Genomic DNA, 16,173 nt, shown 5'->3' with positions numbered 1-16,173 from the left:
CTAAAGCAACAAGGTGCATCCTTCCAAAGATTCAACGAGTAAGGCACAAGGATTGACCACTTGACATGAGTGGTGAGCTTGATAGACCTCGTGGATCGGGTAGGTCAGATCGATCTGGTAGTCCTACCTTCACCTGGTGTAGAAGAGCTCGTTCCAGCGCCGGCCATGGCGAAGTAGGGGCCAGAAATGGCGGTGGCGGTGTGCTTCCCCTGAGCACTGCGCTAACCCTAGATCGATAGAGATTGTAGGTGGGGATTGTGGCAGCGATTAACCTCATAAGTCGTGCCCCGGCCCCCACCTCTGTTTATATATAGCGCGGGTCACAGGGACCCACCAACCATGGTTTGGTTGGGCGCCCCCGATCAAGGCGCGAGTCAGGGGCCCGTTTGACCCGTTGGGTTCGAACGGGAGAGAGATCAACCTAACATTCTCCCTCTTGATCTCAACTTTACTTTTAACTCTATACTTTCTAGTTTATTTGTTTTATCACATATTGGTACATAAAGCATGTTTCATCGTCACAGCTTAATTGCCGATAGAATCATACAGCTACAACATACGTTATGTTCAGAAACAAATTCTGTTCCTTTTGGGCCTATCCAAGAATCATAAGGCTTTTCCTTAAACCCATGTCGGCTAAGTGTTCCTTGAACACATTGGGTGGTAAGCCTTTCGTTAGCGGATCCACAAGCATATCTTTTGTCCTTATATGCTCGATACTTATAGTTTGATCCTGGATTTTATCTTTCACAACATAATACCTTATCTCTATTGTCTTGGCAGCATTACTCGACTTGTTGTTGTGAGCATAGAATAATGTGGGTTGGTTGTCACAGTACATCTTTAGTAGTTTGTGAATACAATCTACCACTTTCAAGTCGGGTATAAATTTCTTTAGCCATATCGCCTGCCCCGTGGCTTCGAAGCATGCTATGAATTCTGCATACATCATGGATGATGCAACTATCGACTGTTTGGAGCTTTTCCACGAAATAGCTCCCCCAACGAGAGTGAAGACGTATCCTGACGTGGATTTTCTATCATCTCTGTCCCCCGCAAAATCTGCGTCTGAATACCCTTTTATCTCTAGGGAATCACTTCTCCTGTATATTAGCATGTAGTCCTTCGTGCCTTGCGCATAACGCAATGCTTTCTTTACCATCTTTCAGTGCTTCATGCCTGGATTCTCTTGATATCTACCGAGTACCCCGGTGATAAAAGCTAAGTCAGGGCGAGTGCACACTTGTGCATACTGTAAGCTACCAACTGCCGAAGCATATGGTACTGTTTTTATTTGATCGATCTCGTACTGGTTCTTGGGACATTGAAATTTCTCAAAACTATAGCCCTTAACTATAGGAGCAGGTGTGGCTTTAATCGCATGCATATTATACTTTTTAAGAACCTTTTCTAAATATGCTTTCTGCGATAGTCCTAAGACTCCATTATTCCTATCTCGGTGAATTTCTATGCCCAAAACATATGATGCTTCATCAAGATCTGTTATGTCAAAATTTGAGGATAAGTATTTCTTTGTTTCTTATAGTAGACTAACATCACTGCTAGCAAGTAGGATATCATCCACATACAAGATTAGGAAAATATATTTCCCATTTTTAAACTTTGCATAAATGCAATTATCCTCAATATTTTCTTTAAATCCAAAACTTTTAATCGTTTGATTAAACTTTAGATACCACTGCCGAGAGGCTTGTCTTAATCCATAAATGGATTTCTTCAGGCGGCATCCCATATTTTCCTTGCCTTCCATGATAAAACCCTTAGGGTTGTTTCATGTAGACCTTTTCTTTTAAATCACCATTCAGAAATGCCGTCTTAACATCCATTTGATGTAACTCTAAATCAAAATGAGCAACTAATGCCATTATGATTTGAAGGAATCCTTACATGAGACTGGAGAAAATGTCTCATTGTAATCTATCCCTTCTCTTTGTGTAAATCCTTTTGCCACGAGTCGTGCTTTATACTTTTCTATATTCCCTTTAGAGTCATACTTAATTTTGTAGACCCATTTACAGCCTACTGTTTTGGCTCCTTTAGGAATTTCCTCTAAGTCCCAAACATCTTTGGAACTCATCGATTTCATCTCGTCTTCCATTGCCTTCATCCACTTCGATGAATGAGGGCTTCTCATGGCTTCTTCATATGAGGTGGGATCTTTTTCCATATGAACCATTTCTGTGTTATAAACTTTAAAGTCGGTAGAAATAGCTGACTTTCTTGGTCTGATAGACCTTCTAAGGGCCTCAGTTTCTGGCACATTCTGTGCCTCAACTTTTGGCACTTCTTCTAAAATTTGTTGTTGCACCTCCCTTTCATACTCAACAACGGGTTCAGTCGGCTCCTGACGGACAGGTTCCGGGTCTACCCCCATAGTTGTCATGGGTGGAGTTGCAACTGGTAGTGAGAAAAATGGCTCCTAAATCATCGGATTAGGTGCATGCACCCTCTTCTCCTCAAGATCAATTTTCTAAACTACCAAGCTCCCCCTCATCATTTCCTCCTCTAAGAAGACTGCATGTCTCGTTTCTACAAAGTTTGTATATCTGTCTGGGCAGTAGAAACGGAAACCTTTGATCTGTCTGGATAGCCAATGAAGTGGCAACTTACTGTTTTGGGATCTAACTTTGCAATGTTTGGATTAAACATTTTAGCCTCAGCAGGGCACCCCCACACCCTGAAGTGTTGTTGGGAGGGCACCCTTCCTGTCCATAGCTCATACGGTGTTTTGGGCACCGACTTGCTTGATACTCTATTGAGAATGTGAATGGCGGTTTTAAGAGCCTCCATCCATAATCCCAATGACAAAGTTGGAATAACTCATCATGATGCGCATCATATCCATAAGTGTACGGTTGCGCCTTTCAGCTACTCAATTCTTTTCTCCCAGAGTGGGATACATTAAAAGCACATGAGTTATCATATCTTTCTCTTGTCAGAATTTCTCCCGCCATACGGGGTTTTTGACATAATATTATGTCAGCTTTATCCCGTTACGCAGGTATTTTCTCAAAACTTTTCCCACCATGCAGGTTTTATCATAATCATCTTTTCCTACCATGCGGGTAATTCCCTGTAAGGGAACATTAATGCCATAATTGGCTCTTTTGACTGCATATTCAATCATCAAATTTAGGAATAAATCTGAATGCTCTTTGACACACATGCTTGATCCGACGTTGGTCAAATTAAGCACACATGTTGTTTGTTTCATCTCAAATCATGTTGACTGAAAAACCTTCTTCATAGAGAGTACATGAAAGACCTTCATCAATCAAGACTCTCAATGATCTATCTTTTTTATGCCATTCTTTAGAGAGAACATACTCCCTCACGTTATGACCTTTCTTAGTCATCTTTCGGGTCACAAGTACCCAGCCATTCGCTTTCACGAATGAAAGCATGGAAAACTTTTAGTCTGAGAAAACATAGCCAATAAACAACAATAATGGGCATAAAAATAACCCTACGTTGGTCTAGTTAAAAAAATGCACATTAAACTTTTGAAACTTTCTTTTATATTCTAAATCACCGTTGTGGCAGAATTAGAATAAACAGCATCCTTCTACATTAATTCCATGTCACCGTTGGGCGGAAATGGGAATAATGCATATAACTCATAAACAATGTGATGATATTATTTCTATTAAACAACTTTGCTAAGAATTAATAATCATCATCAACTTTATTGCAGCGGGAACAAGAAATATGCATTTCTCTAGTTCAAGATCATTTCTTGATCTTTATCTGTTCTCTAAAAATTGATCACTTTGATACAAAATTTATTAGAGATTTAAACTTTGAACATAAGACTCATAGAATTATAGCACTGTTATCATCAACGCTGGTTAGAAAATAACAATACCATATTTTAACTTTAAAATAAATATCTTTCTTTTGTCATGGCGGAAACTATGTGCATCTTATTTCACCCACAAGGGAAAAACATTGCTAAGAACATTTCTTCCAATTAAATTTTCCCGTTGGTTCCAATTTAATTGGAGATAAAACTTTTACTTTGCAGTGGAAACTTTACAATATTCTATTCAAAAACAATTATGTACTCTTTTACTTTCTAAGCAATTTTAACCGGTTGGTTAAAAAATGCATTCGAGAAGCAATAATTTAATATTTTACTTTAGTTCTATTCATTTTTAAAAGAGCACCTTTAAATTTCAATAATAAAACATGATCATGTTATTAACAACGTTCGTCATAAAAATTAACATAATCATATTCAGTTTAATAATCACTTTAACATGCTCTTAAAATACTTAATTCTATCTAAACTTTTTATTTTCTTTGTAAAAGAGCACTATTAATTATTTACGCAGCGGAAAAAACATGAATAAAAATTCATGAACTTTTTATTCTTTACAGAAACTTTACTTTGACCGAATAAAAAATCATGAACTTTTTAATTTTCTTTATAAAATTCATGAAATTTTCTTTTTCCAAAAATTTTCTATTTTCATTTTCAGAACCTTTTCTGTTTACTTTTTTCTTTTCTATTTTCTAAACATAATTTTCGTTGGAAAATTTTGTATAGAAAAGCTATTGTAAATCTGCCCAAAAAACTGGACAGAAAACTATTAAAAAAACAAAAAGGAAAAACTACAGCACAGCCGGCCTCGGCTCAGCTCGCGCGGCTGCGCCCGCTGCTGCTGGCCTCGGCCTAGCTCGCGTGCCTTTGCCCGCGGCGGCTGGCCTTGGCCCAGCGCCTGGTCGCCTCAGTCGCAACTTTGGGCCCAACGGCCCGGCGGGGACTAGGGTTTGCTTCCTGGCCGTCGATCTTCATCGTACGGTCCAGAGCGATTTTCGCTTGAACAAAAACAGGGGACTGAGTCCCTGACCCGCAAACCCTATCCCATCATGTTTCGTCTGCCTTTCTCCCTTCGCCGCATGCGACCGCACCAGAGTGGCGACGGGTTGGGTCCCGCCGGCGACGGAGTTGCTACGGCGGCGCGCGAGTACCTTGTACTCCTCTTTTCCCCTTCCCCTTCCTTTCCTTTGGCAGAGAGAGAGCGACGACTGCGCCTCCTCTGCTCCCCCTCGCCTCTCCCTCTCGCTCGCGACGGTGGCCTCTGTACAGGTCGCCGATGACGGCCACCGCGTCGTACCAGGTCGTCGCGCCTTCCCTTCCTTTCCTCCGTCCATTTCTCCCTCCAACTCCAGCAACAAAGAGAGAAAGAGCCGAGCGGTCAAGCCCTCTGCCCCCTTCGCGCCCAAGGGCGACGGAGCGGACGTCGGCATCACCGTGGCCTTCCCTCTCGCCGGCTGTGCGTCCACCTTGCGGTGAGCGCGCCGCCGTCAAGCGGTTTAGTCGCTGTGTTCTTTGCCCCTTCCGGGGTAGGTTCTTCGTCCCGGTCGCCTCGGCTTGCTGATGCGCGACGGGATCGAGAGGAATAGGCGCGGCCTTGCGGCGGCGCACTTTGCCGGCGAGGCCCGATGCCCTTCTCCGGTGAAAACTTTGCCCTGTCTTTTTAGGGTTCTTTGGGGAGGGATTTACTTTTGTCGTGATTTCTTTCTACCGAAAAGACTAAACCCAATCTGGCTGATACCATTGATAGACCTCGTGGATCGGGTAGGTCAGATCGATCCGGTAGTCCTACCTTCACTTGGTGTAGAAGAGCTCGTTCCAGCGCCGGCCATGGTGAAGTAGGGGCCAGAGATGGCGGCGGTGGTGTGCTTCCCGTGAGCACCGCGCTAACCCTAGATCGGTAGGGATTGTAGGTGGGGATTGTGGTAGCGATTAACCTCATAAGTCGTGCCCCAGCCCCCACCTCTGTTTATATATAGCGCGGGTCACAGGGGCCCGCCAACCATGGTTTGGTTGGGCGCCCCCGATCAGGGTGCAAGTCAGGGGCCCGTTCGACCTGTTGAGTTCAAACGGGAGAGAGATCAACCTAACAGAGCTATCTCGAAAACAATGAAAAAAAGGCACAAGGATTGGTTCTATATGCACAATAATTGTGCAACTAATCTCCATTTGTTTCCATTGCCCTTCTTTTTTTTAATGGAATGGTGATCAAAGTCTTTTGCGTAATCACGAAACAAAGGGTTCGGGTCGTTCTCACCGGTTTCGGATTTCAAACACGGCCTTTCAGTCGACAAACCACGTCTTGGTCGACCCCTCCCCCCTATATAAACCATTCCACCCCTTTCCTCCCAACCTCCCAATTCCAAGCTTGCTACACATTCATTGCAAATTTGCAAAGCTATTGCTTGTGAGGTTTTGTGCACCATGGGCTTGGCTGAGAAGAGTTCGGTGGTGAGGAAGGTGGTGTCTACTACACAACCTTCTTCTTATAGACGTTGTTGGACCTCCAAGTGCAGAGGTTTGTAGGACAGTAGTAAATTTCCCTCAAGTGGATGACCTAAGGTTTATCAATCCATAGGAGGCGTAGGATGAAGATAGTCTCTCTCAAGCAACCTTGCAACCAAATAACAAAGAGTCTCTTGTGTCCCCAACACACCCAATACAATGGTAAATTGTATAGGTGCACTAGTTCGGCGAAGAGATGGTGATACAAGTGGTATATGGATAGTAGATAAAGGTTTTTGTAATATAAAAATATAAAAACATCAAGGTAACTAATGATAAAAGTGAGCGTAAACGGTATTGCAATGCTAGGAAACAAGGCCTAGGGTTCATACTTTCGCTAGTGCAAGTCCTCTCAACAATAATAACATAATTGGATCACATAACTATCCCTCAACATGCAACAAAGAGTCACTCCAAAGTCACTAATAGCGGAGAACGAACGAAGAGATTATGGTAGGGTACGAAACCACCTCAAAGTTATTATTTCCAATCAATCCGTTGGGCTATTCCTATAAGTGTCACAAACAGCCCTAGAGTTCATACTAGAATAACACCTTAAGACACAAATCAACCAAAACCCTAATGTCACCTAGATACTCCAATGTCACCTCAAGTATCCGTGGGTATGATTATACGATATGCATCACACAATCTCAGATTCATCTATCAACCAACACATAGAACCTCAAAGAGTGCCCCAAAGTTTCTACCGGAGAATCACGACGAAAACGTGTGCCAACCCCTATGCATAGGTTCATGGGCGGAACCCGCGAGTTGATCACCAAAACATACATCAAGTGAATCACGTGATATCCCATTGTCACCACAGATATGCACGGCAAGACATACATCAAGTGTTCTCAAATCTTTAAAGACTCAATCCGATAACTTTAAAGGGGAAACTCAATCCATTACAAGAGAGTAGAGGAGGGAAGAAACATCATAGGATCCAAATATAATAGCAAAGCTCGCGATACATCAAGATCGTATCACCTCAAGAACACGAGAGAGAGAGAGAGAGAGAGAGAGAGAGATCAAACACATAGCTACCGGTACATACCCTCAGCCCTGAGGGAGAACTACTCCCTCCTCGTCATGGAGAGCACCGAGATAATGAAGATGGCCACCGGAGAGGGATTCCCCCTCCGGTAGGGTGCCGGAACAGGTCTAGATTGGTTTTCGGTGGCTACAGAGGCTTCTGGCGGCGGAACTCCCGATCTATTGTGATCCCCGATGTTTTTAGGGTATATGAAGATATATAGGCGGAAGAAGTACGTCAGGGGGGGCACGAGGATGGAAGGCGCGCCCCCTACCTCGTGGCCTCCTCGAAGCTTACTTGACGTAGACTCCAAGTCTCCCGGGCTTCTTCTGATCCAAAGATAAGTTCCGTGAAGTTTCAGGTCAATTGGACTCCGTTTGGTTTTCCTTTTCAGCGATATTCTAAAACAAGGTAAAAACAGAAACTGGCACTGGGCTCTGGGTTAATAGGTTAGTCCCAAAAATGATATAAAATTGTATAATAAAGCTCATAAACATCCAAAATAGTAGATAATATAGCATGGAGCAATCAAAAATTATAGATACGTTGGAGATGTATCAGAAGGCCGGGCTAATCATCAAGACGTTGGACCGGTGCCGGAGCACGACGGCGAGGAACAAGCCAGCGGAGGGATGCTTCTCGGTATATGTCGACGTGGACAGACAACGGTACGTGGTGCAGATAGAGTGCCTGAACCACCCGTTATTGTTCCAGGCACTCCTGGAGGAGGCTGAGGAGGCGTTTGGGTACGCAGACGCAGGGCCCCTCGAGTTGCCCTGCAACACCGAGGCGTTCGCCAAGGTGCTAGAGAAGATCAAGGAGGAGAAGCAGATGGTGGCGGGGAGGAGGCACGGCCTCCCCAGGGGAAACTCCTATCGGTCGCTTGGAACTGGCTGGCCTATGATTGTCGGCCGGTCGTAACATTTGTGTTTGGATTGGATGATGCCGAGTTGATGAGCTCTGAGTTTCTGTTGAGCTCCCATTCTCATATAATCATGTACACAGTTGAAAGCAATCTTAGCTCCCAAGTATGGTGGTAAAAAACATTACCATACACCGGGCAATGTTAGATATTTTTCTTCTTTACCCTTTTTGCTATTTCTGTGAGAAGGCAATGTTAGATGTTAATGTGTGTTCCCCTCCTAGGTTGTACTAGTAATTGTATGTGAAAGTGGTATACAGATATACGGTAGAATTTGTAAGTTTTGTGATGACTATATACTGCATAATATCACAATTCCAAAGTAGAATCGCGCACTTCAATTCATCTCACACAGATTGCAAGTTGGAGTTTATGTGTTTCTACAGTGTTTTAGGAAAAAGTGATGTAGGTGAAACCATGCTAACATTAATCAACCATAGTGTTTTTTCTGTACTTGATCCGTTACGCGAGTATGTACAGATTTTCTATCCAAGTTTGTTTCAAATCTATTTACTCATAGGACTACAGAGGCTCAACTCATATGGTCAATTTTTATCGAGAAAGCGCAAAAAAATTGTGTCTCGGCGCATTGATAAAAAGAAGAGTTTGTACAAGCCGAAAGACAGGTGACACCCAACATTACAACATGACCCCACTAAACGGTAGGCACTGCCCCTTTTGTAGCCGTTGGCTATTGCCTAGCTTCCGGCTTGATAGTGTCAAGGAGACGGTCTAAGCAAAGTAGAGAGTGTTGTCCATGATGACCGCATTTGCTTCCAGATGCACCATGCCACCAACATGATGATCGAGGGCATGCCCATCATAGTAGGGTTCTAGACGGAGTGACTCACTTGTTGCCACTAGTCCATGAAATCATCCCCTTGCAGAGGGGAAGGGGTGGTGTTGATCAGATCCAAGAGAGCACCTCGTGCCACACTATGCGCGAGAAGGAGCAACTAGTGAGAAGGTGTGTGCTTGTCTCCCCAGACTCGTCGAAGCACATACATAGGTGCGTGTTGTAGGTGACGTCTCACTAGTCATTGACCGTTCGGTGTCCAATGTCGCCGGATGATGTTTGGTGAGGTGGAAAGCAACACTCTACGCACCATCTGCCAGACTTGGATGTACTACCAAAGGGCCAGAGGGCTCAGGGCCCCCTGATGTCTGAGATCCAACAACGAACAGTCAAGGCCTCCGTTTCAATGCGCGGTGAGACCATAAGAAGGAGCTCAGGCGAAAGTCTAGAAATGTCATGACCGTCCAACCAACAATCTTCCTAGAATAAGGCATATGCTTTGCTAACCACCATCTTGATGGATGTAGCGAATACCTCGTGCTCACTATAGAAGAATTGAAGGTCTAGACCCCTCCATGGACCCTACCAAGGGGTCCGTGCACATCCTCCACAACCAACAGACATTGAGGCTAGTCGTCGGCCTGCTGAGGCCTGGGATGTCGAAGCCGCCAAGCCTCCCAAATAGAGTGGCCTCCACACCTTAAATCAATTGCCATGGTAGCGGTTGCCTTGCATGGCCGCTCTGCCAATCAGAGAATACCCCTCAGGATTTTTAGATCTCAAAGCAACACCCCACAACCTCCAACTATGGAGGCTTCGTGTTTGATTTGGAGCAACCTCTATAAATTTTGGCTATCTAGGGTGGGATGATAACTTTGCTAGAGCAGTATTTTCACCCAAAGTCAACGGCGGTTATTATGGCGACCTGGCACATATGAAGACTCTGCTTAAGTTGCTCTAAAGCCAGTTGACATGGCAGCGGCTGCCTTGCGTGGCGTCTTTGCTAACCAGAGGAAACCCCTCAAGATTTTAAAATCTCAAAGCAGGAATAGAAACATGTTTGCTGACTAAACACATGACAGTATAGCACACCAATGAAGCTTTGGCATCAATTAATTACTTAAGTGATCTAATATCAACAAAAGTAACAGCAGATGATGAACCAAAAAGGGAAACTCGGTTATAATCGTATGGCTTAAGGAAATGCAAAGAACAAATGAACAGTTGTTTAGTAGATGTTGTAACTGAGAAGATATACAGCAGCCATGGATTGATTGAATAAAAGGAAGACTGATATACATCAAGCAACCAAAGGAACTAAAATCAAGCTTCATACCTAATTTATGCACACTCTTACAAGGGAAGAAAACACAAAGATAGGACATGGGGTCAGTTTTCATGTAACCTGATGTGTCCACAAGACATTCGCTCCCTGAATGTCTCTGTGCAACGACAACTCAAAGATCAGCAGGCTCAAGCAATAAGCTCAAGACACACCACATGCACGGATCTATTGTACTCCTAATTAAATCTAGACAAACACTGTCCACTAATACACAAACACTGTCCAAAAAAGGGTAGTTTGTGCGTCAAGATCTAGGTGTCAAATTTCAGAGTGCCGATGACGTAAAGTCTCAAGTCTGAACCCATCAAACAAAGCCTCCCTTGGCACTGTCGGTTTGGAGCGTTGCATGCGCCGTTACTGCTGCTAACCTAAACAACTCCGCTTGTGGCTGGGAAGTTTGACACCTCAAACTAACCCAAATCATGCCGCAAGCGCTGGTCAGAGAGGATTAGAGGATTAACTAATGCGTGGCTAAATATGATGCATTATTTGCCATGACGCCACTCCATTGGCCCCTCCTCCAGCTCCAAGTCGACCAAGTCGACCATGATGGAATGAGGTAACACACGCTTCCACAATCCATAGTCGCAGCTAGCTAGCTCCTCCACTAGGCTAACCTTCCGAGGCTGCCAAATCGTACTCTAGATCTCTGATTAACATAATGTGAAGCATGGTTACTACTGTACGCGTGTGTCATGGAACGTATTAGAGTACAGATCCTAGTTGCTACTAAAGCAACAAGGTGCATCCTTCCAAAGATTCAACGAGTAAGGCACAAGGATTTATTCTATATGCACAATAATTGTCCAACTAATCTCCATCTGTTTTGTTTCTTTTTTTAACGGAATGGTCAGCAAAGTCTTTTGCGTATCCGTGAAAAACAAAACATTCGGGTCGCTCTCACTGGCTTCAGATTTCAAATACGGCCTTTCGATCGACAAACCACGTTTTGGCCAATCCCCCTATATAAATCGTTCCACCCCTTTCCTCTCCACCTCCCAATTCCAAGCTTGCTACAAATTCTTTGCAAATTTGCAACTAGCTATAGCCTGTGAGGTTTTGTGCACCATGGGCATGGCTGAGAAGAGTTCGGTGGCAAGGAAGGCCGGGTTGATCACCAAGACGCTAGACCGGTGCCGGAGCACGGTGGCGAGGAACAAGCCAACGGAGGGCTGCTTCTCGGTGTATGTCGGTGCAGACAGACAACGGTACGTGGTGCGGACGGAGTGCTTGAGCCACCCGTTGTTCCAGGCGCTGTTGGAGGAGGCCGAGGAGGCGTTTGGGTACGCGGACGCGGGGCCCCTCGAGCTGCCCTGCAACACCGAGGCGTTCGCCAAGGTGCTGGAGAAGATCGAGGAGGAGAAGCAGATGGTGGCGCGGAGGAGGCACAACCTTCTCAGGGGAAACTCCTATCGGTCACTTGGCACAGGCTGGCCTATGATCGTCAGCCGGTCGTAACACATGTCTTTGGATTGGATGATGCCGAGTTGATGAGCTTTGAGTTTCTGTTGAGCTCGCATTCTCATATTATCATGTACACAGTTGAAAGCAACCTTAGCTCCCGAGTATGGTAAACAACATTACCATAGACCGGGCAATGTTAGATATTTTTCCTCTTTATTCTTTTTTCAATTTCTGTGAGAAGGCAATGTTAGATGTTAATGTGTGTTCTCCTCCTAAGTTGTAGCAATTGTATGTGAAAGTGGTATACAGATACATGATAGAATTTGTAAGTTTTGTGATGATTATATATGGCGTAATATCGTAATTTTAAAATATGTACATGCAGTCCTCCTGCATGGTTCAATTTTTTTTAAAGTAGGATCGCACACTTCAATTCATCTCACAGTCTGTGTTTCTACCGTATTTTGGAAAAAAGTGATTTAGGTGAAACTATGCTAACATTAATCAACCATAGTGTTTTCTGTACTTGATCCATTCACAAGTATGTACTAATTTTCTATCCAAATTTGTTTCAAATCCATTTACTCACAGGATTACCGAGGCTGGTCAATTTTTATCCAAATAGTGCAAAAAGACTTGTCTCGACGCATTGATAAAAAAGAGTTTGTACAAGCCCAAAAATATGGGTGACACCCAGAGAATTACAACACGGTCCCACTAAACGGTAGGCATCGTCCCCTTTTTAGCCGTTGGCCATTGCCTAGAGCTTCCGGCTTGATAGTGTCGAGGAGACTCTCTAAGCAGAGTAGAGTGTTGTCCAAATTGACCGTGTTTGCTTCCAGATGCACCATGACACCAACATGATGATCGAGGGCATGCCCTTCGTAGCAGCGTTCTGGATGGAGTGACTTGCTTGTTGCCACTAGTCCACATGTCGACCGGATCCAAGAGAGAACCTTGTTCCACAATATGCACGAGAAAGAACAACTAGTGAGAAGGTGTGAGGTTGTCTCCCCCGACTAGTCGAAGCACATAGCTATGTGCATTTTGTAGGTCGCGTCTCGCCAGTCTCTCGGTTGTCCAATGTCGTTCTTGACAGGCAAGCCACATGAAGAAGTTGACCTTGGGGGAAGAAGGGCAAGACTTCCAATTCAACTTCCAGGAGTTCGAGCTGACCACTCCCTGAAAGAGGGCATCGTAGCAGCTCTTTGTGGTGTATTGACCGTTCGGTCTCCAACGCCACTTGAATTACCATCTGCATGACTTGGATGTATGCCATAGGGCCACAGGGCTCAGGGGCCCCTGATGTTCGAGGTCCAACGATGGCCAATCAAGGCCTCTCTGACGGTCTGCTGTTTCAGTGCATAGTGAGACCATAAGAAGGAGCTTAGGTAAAAATTTAGAAATGTCATGACTGTCCAACCAGCGATCCTCCTAGAATAAGGCATATGCTCTGTCACCAATCACCATCTTGGTGGATGCGGCGAATACCTCATGCTCACCATGGAAGAATTGGAGGTCTAGACCCCTCCATGGACCGAGGGGTCCGTGCGCATCCTCCACAACCAACATACCCTGAGGCTAGTCGTCGCTATGCTAAGGTCCAGGATACCCAAGCCGCCAAGTCCCCAAAGCAGAGTGGCTTCCACACCTTAAACCAATTGACATGGGAGCGGCTGCCTTGCATGGCCGCTCTGCGAACCAGAGAAAACCCCTCGGGATTTTTAGATCTCAAAGCAACGCCGCACAGCCTCCAAATATGGAGGCTTGCGGGCTTGATTTGGAGCAACCTTCATAAATTATGACTATCCAGAGTGGGATGATGACTATGCAGCAGCATTTTCATCCAAAATCGTCAAACAGGCTGGTTATTATAGCGACCAGACACATATGAAGACTCTGCTAGAGTTGCTCTTAAGCCAGCTGACATAGCAGTGACTGCATTTCGTGGCTGCTCTGCTAACCAAAGGAAACCCCTCAGACGTTTTAAATCTCAAAGCAGGAATAGAAACATGTTTGCTGCCTAAACACATGGCAGTATGGCACACCAATGAAGGTTTGGCATATTAAGTGATTTAATATTAACAAAAAATAACAGCAGACGATGACCAAAAAAAGGGAAACTCGGTTATATTCATATGGCTAAAAGAAATGCAAAGCACAAATGAACAGTTGTTTAGTAGATGTTGTAACCGAGAAGATATACAGCAATCGGCCATGGTTGTTCCATGGATTGATTGAATAAAAGGAATAGTTACTGATACATCACAAGCAACCAAAGGGGCTCACATCAAGCTTCAAATCTAATTTATGCTCACTGTTACGAGGGAAGAGAACACAAAGATACGACATGGGGTCGGTTTTCATGTAACCTGATGTGTCCACAAGACATTCGCTCCCTGAATGTCTCTGGGCAATGGCAACTAAAAGATCAGCAGGCTCAAGCAATAAGCTCAAGACACAGCACACACTCACCTATAGTACTCCTAATTAAATCTAGACAAACGCTATCCAAACAGGTGTAGTTTGTGCATTAAGATCTAGGTGTCAAATTTCGGAGTGCTGATGACGTGAAGTCTCAAGTCTGAACCCATCAAACAAAGCCTCCCTGGGCACGGTCGGTTTGGAGCGTTGCATGCGCCGTTGCTACTGCTAACCTAAACAACTCCACTTGTGGTTGGGGAGTTTGACACCTCAAAACTAACCCCAAGCATGTAGCAACCGCTGGGCAGAGAGGATTAACTAATCCGCGGCTAAATCAAATGCATTATTTGCCATGACGTCACGCCATTGGCCCCCTCCCTCCTCCAGCTCCTACCTCCAAGTCGATCATGATGAAATGATGTCACATACGCTTCCACAATCCACAGTCGCGGCTAGCTCCTCCCCTAGGTTAACCTTCCAAGGCAGCCAAATCACACTCTGAATCTCTGATTAACATATCATTAAGCATGATTACCACTGTATGCGTGTATCATGAAAGCGTATTATAATGCAAATGCTGCTAAAGCAACAGGCTGTATCCTTCCAAAGATTCAACGACTAAGGTGCAAAGGATTGATTCTTTTTTTTTTTTGCGGGGAGCAAAGGATTGATTCTATAATGTGCAATAATTGTCCAACTAATTCCATTTCTTTTTCGAACAGAATGGTGAGCAAAGTCTTGCATATTCGTGAAAAAGAAAGCCTTTGGGTCGCTCTCACAGGCTTCAGATTTCAAATACGGCCTTTCGATCGAGAGACCACATCCTGCTTGACCCGCCTATATATATATATATACCTTTCATCCCCACCTCCCAATTCCAAGCTTGCTACACCTTCTTTGCAAATTTGCAACTAGCTATAGCCTGCGAGGTTTTGTGCACCATGGGCATGGCTGAGAAGGGGTCGGCAGCAAGGAAGGCCGGGCTGATCACCAAGACGCTGGACCGGTGCCGGAGCACGACGGCGAGGAACAACAAGCCGGCAGAGGGCTGCTTCTCGGTGTACGTCGGTGCGGGCAGGCAGCGGTTCGTGGTGCGGATGGAGTGCTTAAACCACCCGCTGTTCCGGGCACTGCTTGAGGAGGCCGAGGAGGCGTTTGGGTATGCCGACTCGGGACCCCTTGAGCTGCCCTGCAACACCGAGGCATTTACCAAGGTGCTGGAGAAGATCGAGGAGGAGAAGCAGATGTCGGCTGGGAGGAGGCATGGCCTCGCCAGGGGGAACTCCTACCGGCTGCTCAGCACCGGCCGGCCTGTCATCATTGGCCGGTCGTAGCATGTCCATTTGTATTGGATAGGATGATGGCGAGTTGATGAGCTCTGAGTTTCTGTTGAGCTCATGTTCTCAGACTATCATGTACGTATTTGGAAGCAACTTCAGCAATTCCAAGTATGGTAAACAACATCACGGTATACTAGGCAATATTAGATATTTTTCTTTCTTATACTTGTTTCTACTTTTGTGAGAAGGCACTGTTAGATGTTAGTGTGTGTTCTCATCCTAAGTTGTAGTAATTGCCGGTGAAAGTGTTATACAGATAGTCAGATACACAATGGAATTTGTAAGTTTTGTTATGACTATGTATGGCATACTGCCATAATTCCACAATAGAATCACACACTTTAATTCATCTCACACTGATTGCAAGCTGGAGCGTCTCCATACTATGTTTCTCAGAAAAAAGTGATTTAGACGGAACTATACTAACATTAATAAACCATACTATCTTTCAGAAGTTCATCTGTTATGCAAGTATCACAGGGCCTCCACTTGACAACTCGTATGTCCAATTCTTAAATCTCAAAGCATGAATAGAAACTTGTTTTCCGACTAGACAC

At 44.7% G+C, this 16,173-nt stretch overlaps 3 protein-coding genes across 3 annotated transcripts; all 3 read left to right on the top strand.

Moving 5' to 3' along the window:
- The first annotated feature begins 6,265 nt into the window (after positions 1-6,265).
- On the top strand, positions 6,266-8,306 carry LOC123107364 (auxin-responsive protein SAUR20-like). Its single transcript, XM_044529351.1, has 2 exons — positions 6,266-6,301; positions 7,950-8,306. The coding sequence occupies exons 1-2, from the start codon at positions 6,266-6,268 to the stop codon at positions 8,304-8,306; spliced, it is 393 nt and encodes a 130-aa protein (XP_044385286.1).
- Positions 8,307-11,395: 3,089 nt separating this feature from the next.
- Positions 11,396-12,036, top strand: LOC123107363 (auxin-responsive protein SAUR50-like). The gene has a single exon (XM_044529349.1). It carries the CDS (start codon positions 11,517-11,519, stop codon positions 11,904-11,906), a length of 390 nt encoding a protein of 129 aa, XP_044385284.1. The 5' UTR covers positions 11,396-11,516; the 3' UTR covers positions 11,907-12,036.
- A 3,136-nt stretch (positions 12,037-15,172) lies between these two features.
- LOC123107362 (indole-3-acetic acid-induced protein ARG7-like) lies at positions 15,173-15,965 on the top strand. The gene has a single exon (XM_044529348.1). It carries the CDS (start codon positions 15,218-15,220, stop codon positions 15,608-15,610), a length of 393 nt encoding a protein of 130 aa, XP_044385283.1. The 5' UTR covers positions 15,173-15,217; the 3' UTR covers positions 15,611-15,965.
- The last annotated feature ends 208 nt before the right edge of the window (positions 15,966-16,173 follow it).

This window comes from Triticum aestivum, chromosome 5A (assembly GCF_018294505.1).
Source record: "Triticum aestivum cultivar Chinese Spring chromosome 5A, IWGSC CS RefSeq v2.1, whole genome shotgun sequence".
NCBI classification, from domain to species: Eukaryota; Viridiplantae; Streptophyta; class Magnoliopsida; order Poales; family Poaceae; genus Triticum; species Triticum aestivum.
The sequence above is the reverse complement of the archived record's forward strand: the minus strand, read 5'-3'. Positions and strand labels throughout refer to the sequence as shown.

Excerpts from the sequence above, each read along its gene's own strand:
- LOC123107364 (XM_044529351.1), top strand. The coding sequence starts at position 6,266 with ATGGGCTTGGCTGAGAAGAGTTCGGTGGTGAGGAAG. Across the intron at positions 6,302-7,949 it reads AGAGTTCGGTGGTGAGGAAG|GCCGGGCTAATCATCAAGAC; the intron begins GTGGTGTCTACT and ends ATGTATCAGAAG.
- LOC123107363 (XM_044529349.1), top strand. The coding sequence starts at position 11,517 with ATGGGCATGGCTGAGAAGAGTTCGGTGGCAAGGAAGGCCGGGTTGATC.
- LOC123107362 (XM_044529348.1), top strand. The coding sequence starts at position 15,218 with ATGGGCATGGCTGAGAAGGGGTCGGCAGCAAGGAAGGCCGGGCTGATC.